General features: G+C 39.3%; 2 protein-coding genes across 4 annotated transcripts in view; one reads left to right on the top strand and one right to left on the bottom strand.

Moving 5' to 3' along the window:
• The window catches only part of LOC106083234 (proton-coupled amino acid transporter 1), a 69,001-nt gene extending 54,187 nt beyond the window's left edge, over positions 1 to 14,814 (top strand). For 2 of the 3 annotated variants that reach the window (XM_013246143.2, XM_013246141.2), the window contains exons 2-7: positions 5,483 to 5,565; positions 5,644 to 6,004; positions 6,066 to 6,422; positions 9,371 to 9,465; positions 9,535 to 9,707; positions 14,422 to 14,814. In XM_013246143.2, coding sequence (XP_013101597.1) covers positions 5,483 to 5,565; positions 5,644 to 6,004; positions 6,066 to 6,422; positions 9,371 to 9,465; positions 9,535 to 9,707; positions 14,422 to 14,711 — 1,359 coding nt within the window. In that variant the 3' untranslated portion in view covers positions 14,712 to 14,814. Of the gene's footprint in view, positions 1 to 5,482; positions 5,566 to 5,643; positions 6,005 to 6,065; positions 6,423 to 9,370; positions 9,466 to 9,534; positions 9,708 to 14,421 lie in introns of those variants that run through there. The other variant, XM_013246144.2, reaches the window with a different exon arrangement.
• Positions 1 to 17,553, bottom strand: part of LOC106083204 (putative uncharacterized protein DDB_G0282133) — a 210,164-nt gene that overhangs the window by 125,140 nt on the left and 67,471 nt on the right. The window lies entirely within an intron of this gene.

The raw sequence follows: 17,553 nt of genomic DNA, 5'->3' as shown, positions 1-17,553 counted from the left end.
AGCCTATCCAGGGATTCCAAACAGTCCGCCACGCATCTCGACCTCACCTTCATCGACCCCAAGGCCTTGAGCGCCGTCATACTGTCCCCATAAATTCTGAGTTTCGAGGGCGCTAGGCCCCCTGCCATAATTTCTCTTGCGGCTACTGCCATGGCACAGACCTCTGCCTGAAAGACCGTACACTCGTCCGGCAGTCTCAGAGACATACTAATATTGAGTTCATCAGAGAAGACCCCCAATCCAGTCCCTAACTCCATCTTGGAGCCATCAGCGTATATCGAGGTCTCATCCTACTCAAGTACACCATCCGCCCTCCATTCGTTTCTCTCAGGAAAACGAATCGCGAATGCCCTCACTCCAGTCGGCACTGGTGCCAGGTAGTCGGAGATTCTCCTCAGTCTATCTTCCGTATCCATAGCACCCAGAATCGAACTGTGGCCACAACCATCCTTCTTCAGCATGTCGAGCTCTCTCAGCCTTAGCGCGACCCTGGCGGCGCAGTTCCAAATATAGGACCCAATGGGCTGCATATCCAGCATCGCCTCCAGGCCTGTCTGCGGTGCGGATCTCAGCGCCCCTGTGATCCCGACGCAGGCCAGTGTCTGAACCTTCTCGAACTCTTTCGCACGCGTCCTCTTCCCTACGGCGTCTCACCATACCAGTGCTCCATAGGTCAGTACTGAGTTCACGTTGGCCGTATATATCCAATTAATCATCTTGGGAGTCACCCCTCACTTCCTACCGAACATCCTCCTGCAGGAGGAAAAAGCGCACAGTGCCGTACGGCTTCTTTCCTCGGTGTTCCTCTTCCAGGACAGTTTCGAATCGAGGACTATGCCTAAGTACTTCACCTTCTTCGACAGGCACTGGGTGACCCCGTCCAAGGACGGGAGTCTGAACTCCGGTATCTTATATCGACGCTTAAAGAGCACTATCTCTGTCATCCCTGGGTTGGTCCTCAGCTCATTTCTGGAAGCCCATCGCGACAATTTCTTCGGTGACCCTTCCGAGGTTCCACAGTATCGGTGAGAACACCTCTCCTTGGGGCGTTCCTCTGGTCACCCGCCTTCTGACCACACAATCTCCAAGGTTCGCATTAATAATCCTGCCATAAAGTATATTATTTGTCCATTGGGAGATTAGGGGAAATCCCCGTGCGGTCCAGTTTGGCGACTATCGCCCCAATCTCCACATTATTGAAAGCCCCCTCAATATTCAAGAAGGCCGCCAAAGTGTAATCCTTCTGTCGGAGAGACGTTTCAGCCTCATGTATCAGTCAATCAGTCATGTCAATCAGTGTTTTCAGCAAAAACGATGACACGTTGTGTACTACTGTGGTTTGTAATCATTCGTCGTACTGTGGTTTATTCTTCCCGTCTTGTGGATAAAGACTACCTTGACTTCCCTCCATGCCCTCGGTATGTAGATCCATGCCAGGCTCGCAGATTTGCTCAAGCCATGGCTAGGTGACGTCAAGGGACTCCTGCAGCAGTGCCGGGATAATTCCGTCAGGACCGGCCGACTTAAATGGCCGGAAAGTACGGACCGCCCACGCTATCTTCTCCTCGCCCACGATGTCCCTAATGAGGTCATCCGTTAAGGCCACATGTGTAGGTATTGCGATTGAAAAACAAAATCTGAACACGTATTACTATTGAGCAGGTAAAAAATCAATGCTACGATAGCAAATAATTGCACTGCTTTGAGGGCTAGTAATTTTTTGTATGAAATTTCTCATTTTATTACATTTTATTATTTATTTTATTTTATTTTATTTTATTTAATATTAATTTTTTTAATTTAATTCATTTCATTTTATTTTATTTAACTCTACTCATAACAGCAAATAAAGGAGATTTAAGCAGGGAGTTTGCTGGTCTGAAAATGCAAACATTTTGGCATGACAGCAGAATTACTGCTGTTATAGCAGCAAAATTTACAACTTACAGTCAGCATACAGTATCTGCTGTTATCAACAGACTTTTTTCTTTGGGTGTAAAAAAGCCAACAGTCGGAGAAAACCGACTATTATTGTATAACAGGCGAGAATATTAAATGGACTATATATGGAAGATAGATCTAGCTGCGGTTTTGTTATAGTCATCGCACAGTGGGCTAAACGGCAAACAAATTGGAAATACGTCTACAACTTGTTATCTGTTAATCTTATTGGTACACAATGTTCTAGACATTTGTAGAAGAGAACATAGAATTTCAGGAACGTGCTGCTGTAGGTCCATATATTTAATACAGGGTGAGATACAGGTTGTCAAAGTTAACCACTTTTGACTTCTCCAAACTTTTGGGAGCCATAACTTTTGATCTACTGAACCGGTTAGGCTAGCTAAATTAAAACATAAATTTTACAAAGAATCAAATAATTGAACAACTAAAAACAACAAGTAAAAAGGCATTAAGTCCGGCCGGACCGAACCTCGGGTATATATTTAAACCACCTTTCCTCAAAATCCGGTGAAAATGCATACCTTATGACCCATACCCTAACATAAGTCACTGTGTCAAATTTCAGTGAAATCGGATTGTAAATGCGCCTTTTAGGGGGCCAAGACTTTAAATCGAGATATCGGTCTATATGGCAGCTATATCCAAATCTAGACCGATTTGGGCAAGTTGCAGAAAAATCTCGAAGAGCCTAACAAAACTCACTGTCCCAAATTTCGGCGATATCGAACAATAAATGCCCCTTTTATGGGCCCAAAATCTTAAATCGAGAGATCGGTCTATATGGCAGCTATATCCAAATCTGAACCGATCTGTGCCAAATTGCAGAAATATGTCAAGGGGCCTAACGCAACTCACTGTCCCAAATTTCGGCGACATCGGACAATAAATGCGCCTTTTATGGACCCAAAACCTTTAATCGAGAGATCGGTCTATATGGCAGCTATATACAAATCTGGACCGATCTGGGCCAAATTGCAGAAAGATGTCAAGGGGCCTAACGCAACTCACTGTCCCAAATTTCGGCGACATCGGACAATAAATGCGCCTTTTATGGACCCAAAACCTTAAATCGAGAGATCGGTCTATATGGCAGCTATATCCAAATCTGGACCGACAAAATTGAAGAAAGATGTTGAAGGGCCCTGTCCCAAATTTCAGCAAAATCGGATAATAAATGTGGCTTTTATGGGCCCACAACCTTAAATCGAGAGATCGGTTTATATGGCAGCTATATCCAAATCTGAACCGATCTGTGCCAAATTGAAGAAAGATGTCAAGGGGCCTAACACAACTCAATGTCCCAAATTTCAGCAAAATGGAATAATAAATGTAGTTTTTATGGGCCTAAGACCCTAAATCGGCGGATCGGTATATATGGGGGCTATATCAAGATATAGTCCGATATAGCCAATCTTCGAACATAACCTGCTTATGGACAAAAAAAGAATCTGTGTAAAGTTTCAGCTCAATATCTCTGTTTTTATATCTATATCAGGTTATGAACCGATTTGAACCTTACTTTTTACAGTTGTTGGAAGTCATAAAGAAACACGTCATGCAAAATTTCAAGAAGTCAAGATTCAAGATCGATTTATGTGACAGCTATATCAGGTTATCGACCGATTTGTACCATACCAAATCCAAGACCCAAGATCGGTGGACCGATATGACCCATTTACAATCCCAACTGAACCACACCAATGAGAAGTATTTGTGCACAATTTCAAGCGGCTAGCTTTACTTTTGGAAAGTTAGCGTGCTTTTGACAGACAAACGGACGGACATGGCTAAATCGACTTAAAATGTCATGACGATCAAGAATATATCTACTTTATGGGGCCTTAGACGAATATTTCGAGGAGTTACAAATAGAATGACGAAATTAGTATACCACCAACCTATGGTGGAGAGCATAAAAAACAAGTTATAGTCCAATTCGGACCAAAAATAAATTGAATGCTGAACATTGTAGAAGTCATTGTGTAATATTTCAGTTCATTCGGATAAGAATTGCGCCTTGTAGGGGCTCAAGAAGCAAAATCGGGAGATCGGTTTATATGGGAGCTGTATCAAGCTATTGATCGATTTAGACCATATTAGACACGTATGTTGAAGGTCATGATTGATGCCGTTGTACAAAATTTCTTCCAAATCGGATAAGAATTGCGACTTCTAGAGGTTCAAGAAGTCAAGATCCCAGATCGATTTATATGGCAGCTATATCAGGTTCTATACCGATTTGCGCAATACTTAGCACAGTTATTGGAAGTCATAATAAAACACCTCGTGCAAAATTTCAGCCAAATCAGACAAGAATTGCGCCCTCTGGAGGCTCAAGAAGTCAAGACCCAAGATCGGTTTATATGGCAGCTATATCAGAACATGGACCGATTTGAACCAAAGTTAGCGTAGTGATACCAAAACACTACGTGCAAAAATCGGATGAGAATTGCGCCCTCTAGAGGCTCAAGAAGACACTATCGATATTTTATTTATCGTCTGAATTATCGATTGATATTTTTCCTATCCTTTCCTATTTTTTGCAAAATTGAACAAAAATAAGCTATCCGACACTGAATGTATCCAATTAGACACATTCCGCCTGTAGAGGGCGCAATTTTCACCCGATTGCTGAGTTTTATCCTTCAGATTTCGCTTGGGCTGCATGTGCGCCTATGACGTTGAATATCTCGGTTTGAACACTGGAGAGAATTCAACAGCACTTTTCAGCTTTGGGTAAGTAATCCTCACTTAAGCTGGAGTCATATGTGAGACCTTAAACCATGTGAAACTACTCCGGGGAAGAAGAGGCGCAAAAAAGGCCGTTCACGCCTGGGGGTTCTTTATTATTGAGCCAAAATTTGAGAGTATTCAAAAACATTTTTTATTTTTGAATTATCACCCCACTAAAGCTATGGACATTTGTGAGCCCTTCAACCATGTGAAACTACTTCACGAAGAATAGGCGCTGAGCAGAGTGCCCTGGATATCCAAGGTGGTTCATTATTATTGAGCTAAAAACTGGATCGGTCAGTTTCTATTAGTAAGAGAAAAGTCTTCCCGCAGTTCCTTACTGGAATGGTCATGGGAGTTTTTATATATTTTTTCAATATATTTGCAAAATAAGGAAAAGGGGCAAACTTCTCACATATCAATGAGTGCAATCCGATTCAAGTTTTAAGCTCAATGATAAGGGACCTCCTTTTTATAGCCGAGTCTGAACAGCGTGCCGCAGTGCGACACCTCTTTGGAGAGAAGTTTTACATGGCATAGAACCTCACAAATGTTGCCAGCATTAGGAGGGGAAAACCACGGCTGAAAATTTTTTCTGATGGTCTCGCCAGGACTCAGTGTCATAGGCGGACATGCAAACCTCTGCGCTAAGGTGGCCTCCAATATATTTACATACTTATTACCTATTTTTTGTGTTTTAAAATTTTGTTGACAATGTCAAATAGTTTTTGTCATATAATTTGGATTCCAACAAAATTCTCAATAAATGTTTTCTCTTTTGCAGAAGAAAAAACCCCCAGCTCCCATAACACGGATACCGGAAGCTCCCAATGTCGATGATCACATTAAAAAGGAAATACCCACCAGGTGAGTAGAAAATTCTGCGGACAATTTTCATTTGAATACTCTAACACACGAAAATGTGTTCGTTCCTAACATTGCCAGCTACTTTCAGTCTTTTATTCATCTGCTCAAGGGCAACATTGGCCCTGGACTCTTTGCCATGGGCTTTGCCTTTATGCATGGCGGTCTGCTGGTGGCACCCATACTCACCGTACTCATAGCCTTGGTGTCCATACACTGTCAACACATGCTGATAAATTCCTCCATTAAAATGAAGACTCTAAGAAATGCAGAAAAATATCCTGATTTTGCTGAGACCATTGAACAGTGTTTTGAAATGGGTCCCACGGCCACACAGAGATTGTCGAGGACCATGAAAATGCTGGTGAATCTATTCATTTGTGTGACACAATTGGGTTTCTGTTGTATCTATTTTGTGTTTATCAGCACGAATGTGAAACAGGTAAGAATGAAACTCTTCTGTTTTTCTATGATAATTTTAAATGATTTTTTGTGTTTTTTAGATTTTGCTTGCCTATGACATACACCTAGATGTCCATTATGTTATGCTTATTACCTTTGTTCCCATTTGGCTTAGTTCCATGATAACCAATCTCAAGTATTTGACCCCTGTATCGTTTATAGCCAATATTTGCATGATATGCGGTCTAAGCATCACCATGTATTATGGCCTTAAGGATGGCCTGCCCGAAATCGGAGATCGCAAACTCTACACCACACCCATGGACTTGGCCTTGTATTTTGGTACTGCAATTTTTGCCTTTGAGGGCATTGCCTTGGTTTTGCCTTTGAAGAATGCCATGGCAAATCCACATAATTTCGATAGGCCCATGGGAGTGCTGAATGTGGGCATGTTTTTTGTAAGTATTTTGAGAATGTATATTAAAGAAGCCATTTTTTATACCATATACTATAAATTTAACACCGCAAAGAAGGAAAAGAGCTAGACTCTATGTAAAGTATACCGATAGAATTACTTCCTGATTCGAAATGACTATATCCACCTATCTGCCTTTGTATCCTTGTGATTAAGGTACAAATTGCATTTTTTATCTGATTATGGTCGTACAATTCTGCACAGGTCAAACAGGCAGATTTCAGTCTTTTCTAGATTGACTTTCAGACGTCTAGGTATAGTCCATTCGTATGCCATCTCCAAATTCCTTTCGACCTTTTTGTATAGCTGACTCGGATTCCTGTCTTTTATAACTTTCCTTATAATTATTATTATGTGGTCCGGTGACACTATTTCCCATTATTTCTCCACACATACACACAAATTATCTCTGAGAACTCTATTATGAATGACTGTATCAGAATTATTCTCAATTGTGAATGGCTAAATCAGAATAATTCTTTATTGTGAATTACTATATACTAAACATACTATTGTGAATGACTTTGTAGCTAATGTTAGATTGAAATGAGGGTGCGAATATTATTCCGCCCCATGCCATTATAGACGTACACCTAAGCCAATAATCATATTATTATGCGCTCTAAATACTAAAAAGTAACCTCGAAAAAGAAAATCTAAGTCGGGAATTCCTTGGTGCTTACAAAATCCTAAATTGTTTTCCATACCACGCCCCATAGATGATTTATGTCTGGTATTGTGTCAACCCCTTAGTGCCGGTGTCTGTTAGCCGAGCAATGACATAGGAAATGCTTCAACGTCAATGTTTCCTATGCTTGGACAATCTAAGCATTGAAGACATAGGGGGTATGGATAGATGATAGGAGCAGATCATACCATTGGGGTATAATCGAGGCAATGATAGGAAACCTGGAAGGAATGGAAGAGGTTTCCCGTCGGGTACCTCAGACGGCACTCGTGGTCGAGTGCGAGGCCCTACTGCCAGCGGTACAGTCTTGGATTTATTGCCATCTGGAAGATTATGCTGTACAGATGGATCAAAACTAGAGGACAGAGTGGGTCTGGGAGTTTACTTTGAGAACCCAGGGACTGATATCTGTTTCCGACTGCCTGACCATAATAGGTCTTGCAGAGGGAGATCCGTGAGATCACGGGATGCGTGAGGTGGTGTGGTGCTAACGCGAGGACGTCGACTGTAAATATCTTTACGGATCGTAAACTGACTATAAGGGCAATGACAACCAGGACATTAAGATCACGAACAATCTTCGAATGTATGAAAGAGATTAACGTTTTCTATGAGGATGGCATGATCCGCATCGTTTGGGTGCCGGGCCATTGCGGAGGAACTTGGAATGAAAGAATTGACGATTTGACTGTGAAGACCAGAGAACTGCCGTCAATAAACTTGGCTAATCCGCCTTTCGGGTCGACGCAGTCCGAGTTAAGTACACGAGTGACGAATGCGCATTCAACACTGTGGAACAGCGAAACGGTCGTTAGGATTACGAAAATCCTATGGGGAAATCCAGATTGTGAGAAGACGAGGAAGTAAGCAGGAGGTCAGTATATTGGTATCATAACAGGACACATAGAAATAGGAGCTTACTTATGCAAAACCGATGCAGCAAGTGATAGCATGTGGGGAAGATGATGAGACGTTGGAGTATTTCCTATGCCATTATCCGGCTTTCGCGGCGTACAGACATCGGTACCTAAGTGGGGACACAATATCAGACATGAACCAACTTAGGAACGTGGTGTGGAAAATAATTAGGGATTTTGTTAATAACACGGTATTCCTGCCTTAGATTTTCATTTTCGAGCTGACTTTTTAGTATTTACAGCGCACAACAAGCCGATTAGTGACTTAGGTGTATGTCCAAAGAGGCATGAGCCGATTAATATCTGAACCCTCTTTTCAACCAAATTGCAAATTGCAAAGTTTGCCCATGAACATTACACTAACCCTCTTTTCAACCCTACCTAACCTAACCTTGTTTTTAGCAGATTAAAAGGTTAGTCGTGTTTGGTGTGCTCTTCGATGTCTCACTATTCGAAAAGTGGATCAAAGAAACTGTACTAAGTATTTGGTAACAAAAAAGCGACTTTCAGAAGTGTTTCGAGGATTGGAAAAAACGGAAAAATTGGATAAAATATCTAAGGGGGATTACTTTGAATTGGAAAAGATAGTTATTGGTGAGAAAATAAATACTCTTTGAAAAGGTTTAAAATAACGGTTATTTTTTATCACACCTCGTTGCTGCCATATATAGCCCATACTTCGGATTGCAAACATTTAAAACACAAAAACCTCATTTTTTACCCAACATTTTCGAAATGTGGAACAGATTCTTTGACACTCATACCATTTACAGTCAATATCAAAACTTACACTCTGAAAGTTGAAACAGTGAAACATTTTGTAACAAAATTTCTTCCTTCGATGTACATATATCATAAAAGGTCAATGTTTTATTCACTTTAGCTGAACGGAGAGTTTTATTTAATCCCCGATATACGCTTGTCCCCGTATGATTACTTCATGTTTTTGATTGAATTGTCAAATTCGAGGTCAAAGTGATACTTTCATTGAACAAAATTGTTTTATTCTGCTCTCTCAATGAGCAGAGCGATACCAGAGCGAGAAAGTACCCACAAATGTGGACAGTATTAGGAGGAGATTGTTTTTCTGATGTTCTCGCGAGAATTCAAACCCAGGCGTTCAGCATCAAAGGCGGACATTCTAACCTCTGCGCTACGGTGGCTATAGTAGAGTTATGATAAAATTGAATAATAAATACATCTATGGTGGTGGGTATTAACAGTTCCGCACCGCCGAACTTAATGCTTTTTTATTTGTTTTTCTTTTTTTTTAATTTTTTGATTTTTGTTATCATTTTTTATGTTTTTATTTATCTACCCACACAGGTCACCCTAATGTTTATGACAGCTGGTTTCGTTGGCTACAGCAAATGGGGAGATGATGTAGCTGGAAGTTTAACCCTTAATCTGGGAGATACAATGTAAGTGAGATATTTAATAAATAACTAAAAAAAAAGTCTGATAATTCCCTCTCTCCCCTCTCTGCACAGAGGTGCACAAATTGTGAAGGCAATGGTATCGATGGGAGTATTATTCGGTTATCCTCTACAATTCCATATAGCCATACAGATAATGTTACCAACTGTGATAGAGACATTCAAATGTTACAATCATTCATTGGCGGCTAATTTAACATTCAGGACATTTATGGTGGTGGTAACATGTAAGTAGTGAACAAAAAAAAAGCCGATAAGGCAGAAAAATAATAAATAAAAATTTTATAAATTATTTAAAAAAAAAGATAAAAAAAAATTTATAAAAAAAAAAATTTGAAAAATAATAAAAAAAAAAGTTTTGAAACAAAGTACTACAAAAGCAATAAAAAACAGTAAGGAACGGCGAAAATCGGGCGGTGGCGAATTTATAATACCCTACACCTACCCTATAAGTACAAAGTTGGAGCTATATCTAATTCTGAACCAATTTTGATGGACCTCGGCGGATGTTTCCAAATGGGTTAATAAAAATCAATTTCCAATTCGACCAAAGCATGTATGTTCAAACTGTGATAACTACGGTTGACAAATGACAACATTATTGCAAATTATCCAACATCTGAAGTACATATATATGGGAGATATGCTTTGTGACCAATTTTGGCAAGATTTGTCGATAAATGCGCTTGCAGTGGCTCTAGAAATGAAAATCGGGCGATATACATATATGGCCGCTATATCTAAATCTGAACCGATTTCTACGAAATTCAGCAGTAACGTTGAGAGTCAAGAGAAAATCCTTTCCGCCAAATTTCTGGACAATCGGTTAACAAATGAGCACTTTATTGCAATATTTCTCATAATCGGACGAACATATATATGGAAGCTATATCGAAATCTGAACCGATTGCGACCAAACTTTGCAGATAGTGTGGAAGTTGTCGAGGAAAGCGTTGTATACAATTTTGGGAAAAATGGTCAATAAATGCGATTACATTGGCTGTAGGAGTGAAAATCGGGGATATATGTATATGAGAGCTATATTTAAATCTGAACCGATTTCTATGAAATTCACCAGTAACGTTGAGAGTCAAGAGAAAATCGGTTCTGCCAAATTTCGAGAGAATCGGTTACCAAATGACCATTTTATTGCATTATTACTGCAAATCGGACGAACATATATATCGGAGCTATATCTAAATTTGAACCGATTTCTATGAAATTCACCAGTAACGTTGAGAGTGAAGAGAAAATCCTTTTTGCCAAATTTCGAGAGAATCGGTTAATAAATGACCATTTTATTGCATTATTACTGCAAATCGGACGAACATATATATCGAAGCTATATCCAAATCTGAACCGATTTCTTTCAATTTCAATCAATAGGATTCGTCTCTACGTCAAAAAAATGTATGTGCCAAATTTGAAGACAATCGGATGAAAATTGAGACCTGTAGTTTGTAGATAAATTAATGGACTTGGACAGACGGACAGACAGACGGACGGACATAGCTAAATCGAATCAGAAAGTGATTCTGACTCGATCGCTATACTTATCAATGCGTCTGTCTCTTCCTTGCGGGTGTTAGGTTAGGTTAGGTATAAGTAGCAGTCTGCCACCACAATCCCAGGTTGCGGATAGAGGAATGCTCCATACGGAGTAGCTGCAACACAGTCACGGTATCGAGCGGAGAGTCTTAGTGAGAGACCGGGCGGTCCCTGGTCTTACACAAATACTAAGAGTCTATGATGCTCGATATGACAAGGCGAGTTAGCGGCGCCTTTAAATAACCAATGGCCACCCTATTCCCGCGACGAACCCAGGGGCCACTCCTTGGACCCAACATTTAATACAATATTCATATACTACTCTCTAATACCTTTCATTTGATACCCATATTGTCCCGATCGGTTACCCTTGATTTCGGGTGGTGTTTTGTGGTAACAGGGAAGGGTCCACCCCCTTCGAATATCTACAAATTATATAGTCAATTCCTCCTTCCTGACCATATTCGTAATCTACTTCCGAATACCTCTCATTCGAGTCCCATTTTGTCATTATCGTCCAATATGACTACTTGCAGGGGTTTTGCGGTCGGGTCAGCCCCCTAGGTACTTGGACCCAAATTTTGATATCAAATTTATATTCTACTCTCGAAAACCTTTCATTTGAGTCCCATATTGTCCCGATCGAACGAGCTTGCTTATCTACAGGAGCTTGACGAGAATCGCCACCTTCACATGAAAATGTGGCTACAACGACGACGACAATCACTTAGGCGTTTTCGTTCATTGTGATACCACAAGTACAGACAATCCCATGGCAGCCTCTTGTACGTACCGGATTGACCCGATGGAGTTCTGGCCCTTTAAAAGGGCCAACAACTTGCGAATGTTCACATCCGCTAAATCAGACAGATTCTCAAAGAAATCATAACCTAAAGTGGAACAAGAGATGACTGCCAGAGCGAAGCACACATCATACAGAAGGAGATCTATAGTATCCTCTTTTCCTCACCTTCTGCAAAAGTCGTTACTGGCAATCCTCAGCTTGTCAGCATGTTTTCCGATTAGACAGTAACCTGTCATGACGGACACGGACCTCTTCAAGTTTAGATTAGGCTACATAGTTTTGGAATGCTCACAGCCCCCTTTTTGTGACCATCTATCATTCAATGTCCTTCGGGCCTGATCCTTAAAACTTAGGGCCTGATCCTGAAAACTAAACCCACAGATTCCAGTTTCCCTGGAAAATGTAAGGTAGTTCCTAGTCTCGCAAGCTCGTCCGCTTTACAATTCCTTGGGTATCTGTGTGGCCCGTCACCCAGAACAGGTGAATTTTGAACTGTTTAGCCATCTTGTTGAGAGACAACATATCGAAATATCAATTTCCGACCCTACAAAGTATATGTATTTCGGATCGTCGTTAAATTCTAAGACGATTTAACGATGTACGTGTGTCTGTCCTTGTGTCTGTCCGTCCGTCTGTTGTAATCACTCTACAGCCTTCAAAAATTTAGATATTGCAAATTTTGCCCATGAGCATTCCACTAAGGAACAGGGGCAAACTTCTCACATATCAATGAGTGCAGTCCGATTCAAGTTAAAGCTCAATGATAAGGGACCTCCTTTTTATAGCCGAGTCCGAACGGCGAGCCGCAGTGCGACACCTCTTTGGAGAGAAGTTTTACATGGCATAGTACCTCACAAATGTCGCCAGCATTAGGAGGGGAAAACCACCGCTGAAAATTTTTTCTGATGATCTTGCCAGGATTCGAACCCAGTCGTTCAGCGTCATAGGCGGACATGCTAACCTCTGCGCTACGGTGGCCTCCAATTTGGTACAGAGACGGCCAAAACGGACCATATTTGGATATAGATGCTATATAGACCGACCTGGGGATAAAGGACCATATTTCGATATAGATGCTATATAGACCGATCTGATAAATGCTTTATTTTTTAGTAAGTAGTTTAAGGCTTCCCGACATCTGACCCAAATATGGTTCAGATCGGACTATATTTGGATATAGCTGCCATACAGCCCGATCTGTCGATAAAGGGTCTGAAGCCCATAAAAGTTTTATTTATTACCCGATTTCGCTAAAATTTGGAACTGTGAATAGTTTTAGGCCCCCTAACATCTGAACTAAATATGGTTTAGATCGGACTATAATTGGATATAGCTGCCATATAGACCGATCTTCTGATAAAGGGTCTGAAGCCCATAAAAGCTTTATGTATTACCCGATTTCGCTGAAATTTGAAACAGTGAGTAGTTTTAAACCTATTTAGATATAGCTGCCATATAAACCGATCTGTCGATAAAGGGTCTGAAGCCCATAAAAGATTTATTTTTTATCCGATTTCTCTAAAATTTGAAACAGTGGGTAGTTTTAGGTCTCCCGACATCCGTCCCAAATATGGTTTGGATCGGACTATATTTAGATATAGCTGCCATGCAGACCGATCTCCCGATAAAGAGTATGAAGCCCATAAAAGCTTTATTTTTTTATCCGATTTCGCTGAAGTTTGAAACAGTAAGTAGATTTAGGCCACCCGCCGTCTGACCAAAATATGGTAAAGTTCGGACAGTATTTAGATATAGCTGCCATATAGACCGGTCTCCCGATAAAGGGTTTGAAGACCATCAAAGCTTTATTTATTACCCGATTTCTGAAGACCATCAAAGCTTTATTTATTACCCGATTTCGCTGAAATTTGGAACAGTGAGTTGTTTTAGGCCTCCCAACATTCGACCCCAATATGGTTCAGATCTGACTATATTTAGATATAGCTGCCATATACACCGATCTCTCGATAAAGGGTCTGAAGACCATCAAAGCTTTATTTATTACCCCATTTCGCTGAAATTTGGAACAGTGAGTTGCTTTAGGCCTCCCAACACCTGACCTAAATATGGCTTAGACCGGACTATATTTGGACATAGCTGCCATATAACCCGATCTGCCGATAAAGGGTCTGAAGACCAGAAAAACTTTATTTATTACCCGATTTCGCTGAAATTTGGAACAGTGAGTTGGTTTGAGCCTCCCGATATTCGACCTAAATATGGTTGACGTCGGACTATATTTAGATATAGTTGCCATATAGACCGATCTCCCGATAAAGAGTATGAATATGGCAAAGTTCGGACAGTATTTAGATGTAGCTGTCATATAGACCGATATGCCGATTAATGGTCTGAAGCTCATAAAAGCTTTATTTATTACGCGATTTTGTTGAAATTTCATGTCCGTGCCGAATTTGGGTGCATAAGTTATCCAATATGCACCGGATTGTGACGAAAGGGGGTTTACATATATACCCGAGGTGGTGGGTATACAAAGTTCGGCCCGCCCGAACTTAATACCTTTTTTCTTGTTTTTTTTATTTTTTTTTTTATTTCTTTTTTTTAATTTTTTTTCTTCTTAATTACAGTGGGCATTGCTGAGCTGGTTCCCAATTTGGGTCTGTTCATCTCACTCATTGGCTCGCTGTGTTCCACCGCTTTGGCCCTGGTCTTTCCCCCCATCATTGAGCTGATTGTGAAACGTGATATTTCGAGTACCTGCTCTAGATATATGATGTATCTAAAGAATACCATTATACTAGTATTGGCCTTTGCTGGCTTTCTGGCCGGCACCTATGAAAGTCTTTCGGAGATAATCAAAGAATTTGGTTCGGAGGTGAAAACAACCGACTCAGTTCTGGTGGATTCGAATTCATGAAAATATCCCAAAATAGACCATAATCACATATCCACAACAATAAAAAAACAAAAAACGAGAGAGACATCATCAACTTAAATAAAATAATTCAAATATTTTGTTAGTTTGTTAGTGTTTAAGACCCAAAAACAAAAAAGAAGAAACAAATTAGTTGTTAATTATTTTAAAATTACCTCAAATTACTTAGTTGATAATTTAAATGTATACAACATACATTAATATGTACATATATAAACAAAAAAAAACACTATATACGACATATTATATTTAATAGTTACTGCATATACAACTTTGAAAAACATTAAGTAAAAAATAAAAAAAAAAAATCCAACCGTATTTGTTTGGCGGTTTTTAGAAAATTAAAAAAAAAAAAACTTTTTTTTCATAACATTTGAGTAAGAAATTTTTAATTGATAATAATTTATTTCAGTAAACACTAATTTACCACAGAATCAACTTGCCTTCCCGAGTCATTCGTTGTGAAACATAAATGGACTCTTTGATGAGTTCTTTTATTAATCGAACCATTCTTATATCACTTAATGACTGCCATATAGGAATGTCAAAGACAATCAGTCATTCATTAATTGATTGATAAACTGACCACACCTAATGGCATATGTATGGAGAGATGCACAAATTGGTAGTGATGATGGTGGCATTGACTTTGACAACACACACTAAGTAACAAAATGTTCACAGAAATTTTGTCAAATTTCATTTATAAAGGAAACTAGCATCCCGGTGGTCCTGTTTGCTACCTCAGTTTTTAATACCCCCTTTTTAGTGTAGGACTTCCAAAAATCTAGTTAGTCACTCGGCTTATAAGATTATGAAGTTTGGTAATAATTGCGTATAAAATTTCAGAACTCCGTCCCCTTTTGTAAAGATAGTACCAAGAATAATAATACATCGGAAAAATCATTATGTCGCTCAATATATATTATCAAGGGATAAATGGATCCCAATTTTGAGCGCTTTAACTCAATTCGTAAAGAAAGTACCATTTTGTATGTTTTAGTACCTAAATGTATGATTTTGAAGAAAAAACTTCTGGTCGGTTAAAATTTATAGCCAAGGGGTGACTTTATCCCAATTTTGAGAGCTTAAGATCACTCTATAAAAAAAGTATCACTTTGCATGTTTTAGTACCTAAATGCACTAACAAATCTTCTAACCGACCAATAATTATTGTAAAGGTGTAACTATATCCCAATTTTGAGAGTTTAAAATCACTCTGCAAAAAATGTATCATTTTGTACGTTTTAGTAGCTAAATTTATGATTTTGAATAATCGTCTGGTTATCCAAAATTTATAGTCAAGGTATACTTGTATCCCAATTTTGAGAGCTTAAGCTCAATCCGTTAGGAATGTACCATTTTGTAGGTTTGAGTATCAAAATATTCGAATAAAAATATCTTCTTGTTGCCCAATATATTCTTTCAAGGTACCAATTACCCCACAGGCAGTACGTTTTCTTCCACATGTCGTAGTTTTGTCAAGACTGCGATAATATTTGGCAAATTGCTTAGCTCCATGTATTAGGAAAGTACCAAATGGTACCAAAATTGGTGCATACGTTTTTAATGGATCATTTAGTCACCAATCACATATTTCTCAGTTTTAACTACATGCCAAATTTCAGGCCTCTACCTTCATCTATGAAGATAGTACCAAATGGTACCAATTTTGGTACCAAAATGTGCGAATGGCGAATAAATCATTTAGCCACACATCATATATTTCATAGTTGTAACTACATGCCAAATTTCAGACCTCTAGCTCCATCTGTAAAGAAAGTACCAAATGGTACCAAAATCTATGAATATTTAATCGAACATTTAGTCAACCATCATATATTTCTTAGTTGTACCTACATGCCAAATTTAAACCTCTATCTATAAAGAAAGTACCAAATAGTACCAATTTTGGTACCAAAATGTTCGAATTGTGAAAAAGTTATTTAGTCGTCCATCATATGTCTATAAGTTTCACCTACATGCCAAATCCAGACCTCTAGCTCTATCTGTAAAGATAGTACCAAATAGTACCAATTTTGGCAACAAAATGTACGAATTTTGAATAGATAATTTAGCCACCCATTATATATTTCCTAGTTGTACCTACATGCCAAATTTCATACCTCTAGCACCATATGGAAAGAGAGTAACAAATGGTTCCAATTGCGGTACTAAACGTACGTTTTCTTCTGTTACCAGTACTATAGTACCAGATGTCTTTTAAGACAAATTTCAAAGCTCTACCTCTATCCACCCGTCCTGTACAAAGTTCGTACTCTTTCTTCCACTTCCGATAGGACTTTCCAATTTTTTTTACCAAACCTTATTTTTATGAGGCACTCTTTAATTTGAGCACAAGAACATAATTCTAGCCCTTTCTGTTCGCGCTGGGTAAATATGTACCATTTTGTACTTTTTGGTACTTTCTAGTAACTAAACGTACGAATATCACCAAAACCATCCTACGACCCAAGACCAACATTCATACAAAATTTCATGATTATAGCTTTAGCCGTTTGGGCTAGGCGATGATCAGTCATCAGTCACATACTCTTCTGTTATATAAAAATGCGTATTTGTTTGTCTGTTCCGTATAGACTCAAAAACGCCTGAACCGATTTTCATGAAATGTTCACAAATGGTAGAGTTTGTGCACCCGGTGAAAATAGGGTGCTAAATTTTTTGATATAAGAAGGGAGGCGGACCCTCCCCCATACCGCCATTTTAAAAAACGCCAGATCTCGAATATGAGTTCATCGATTTTTGCGAAATTTTGCATGCCAACTTAAGGTACCCCAAAAACCCGAAATTGGTATAAAAT

This window comes from Stomoxys calcitrans, chromosome 4 (assembly GCF_963082655.1).
Source record: "Stomoxys calcitrans chromosome 4, idStoCalc2.1, whole genome shotgun sequence".
Taxonomy (NCBI): domain Eukaryota; kingdom Metazoa; phylum Arthropoda; class Insecta; order Diptera; family Muscidae; genus Stomoxys; species Stomoxys calcitrans.
Note: the sequence above shows the minus strand (reverse complement) of the source record. Positions and strands in the feature narration are given on the sequence as shown.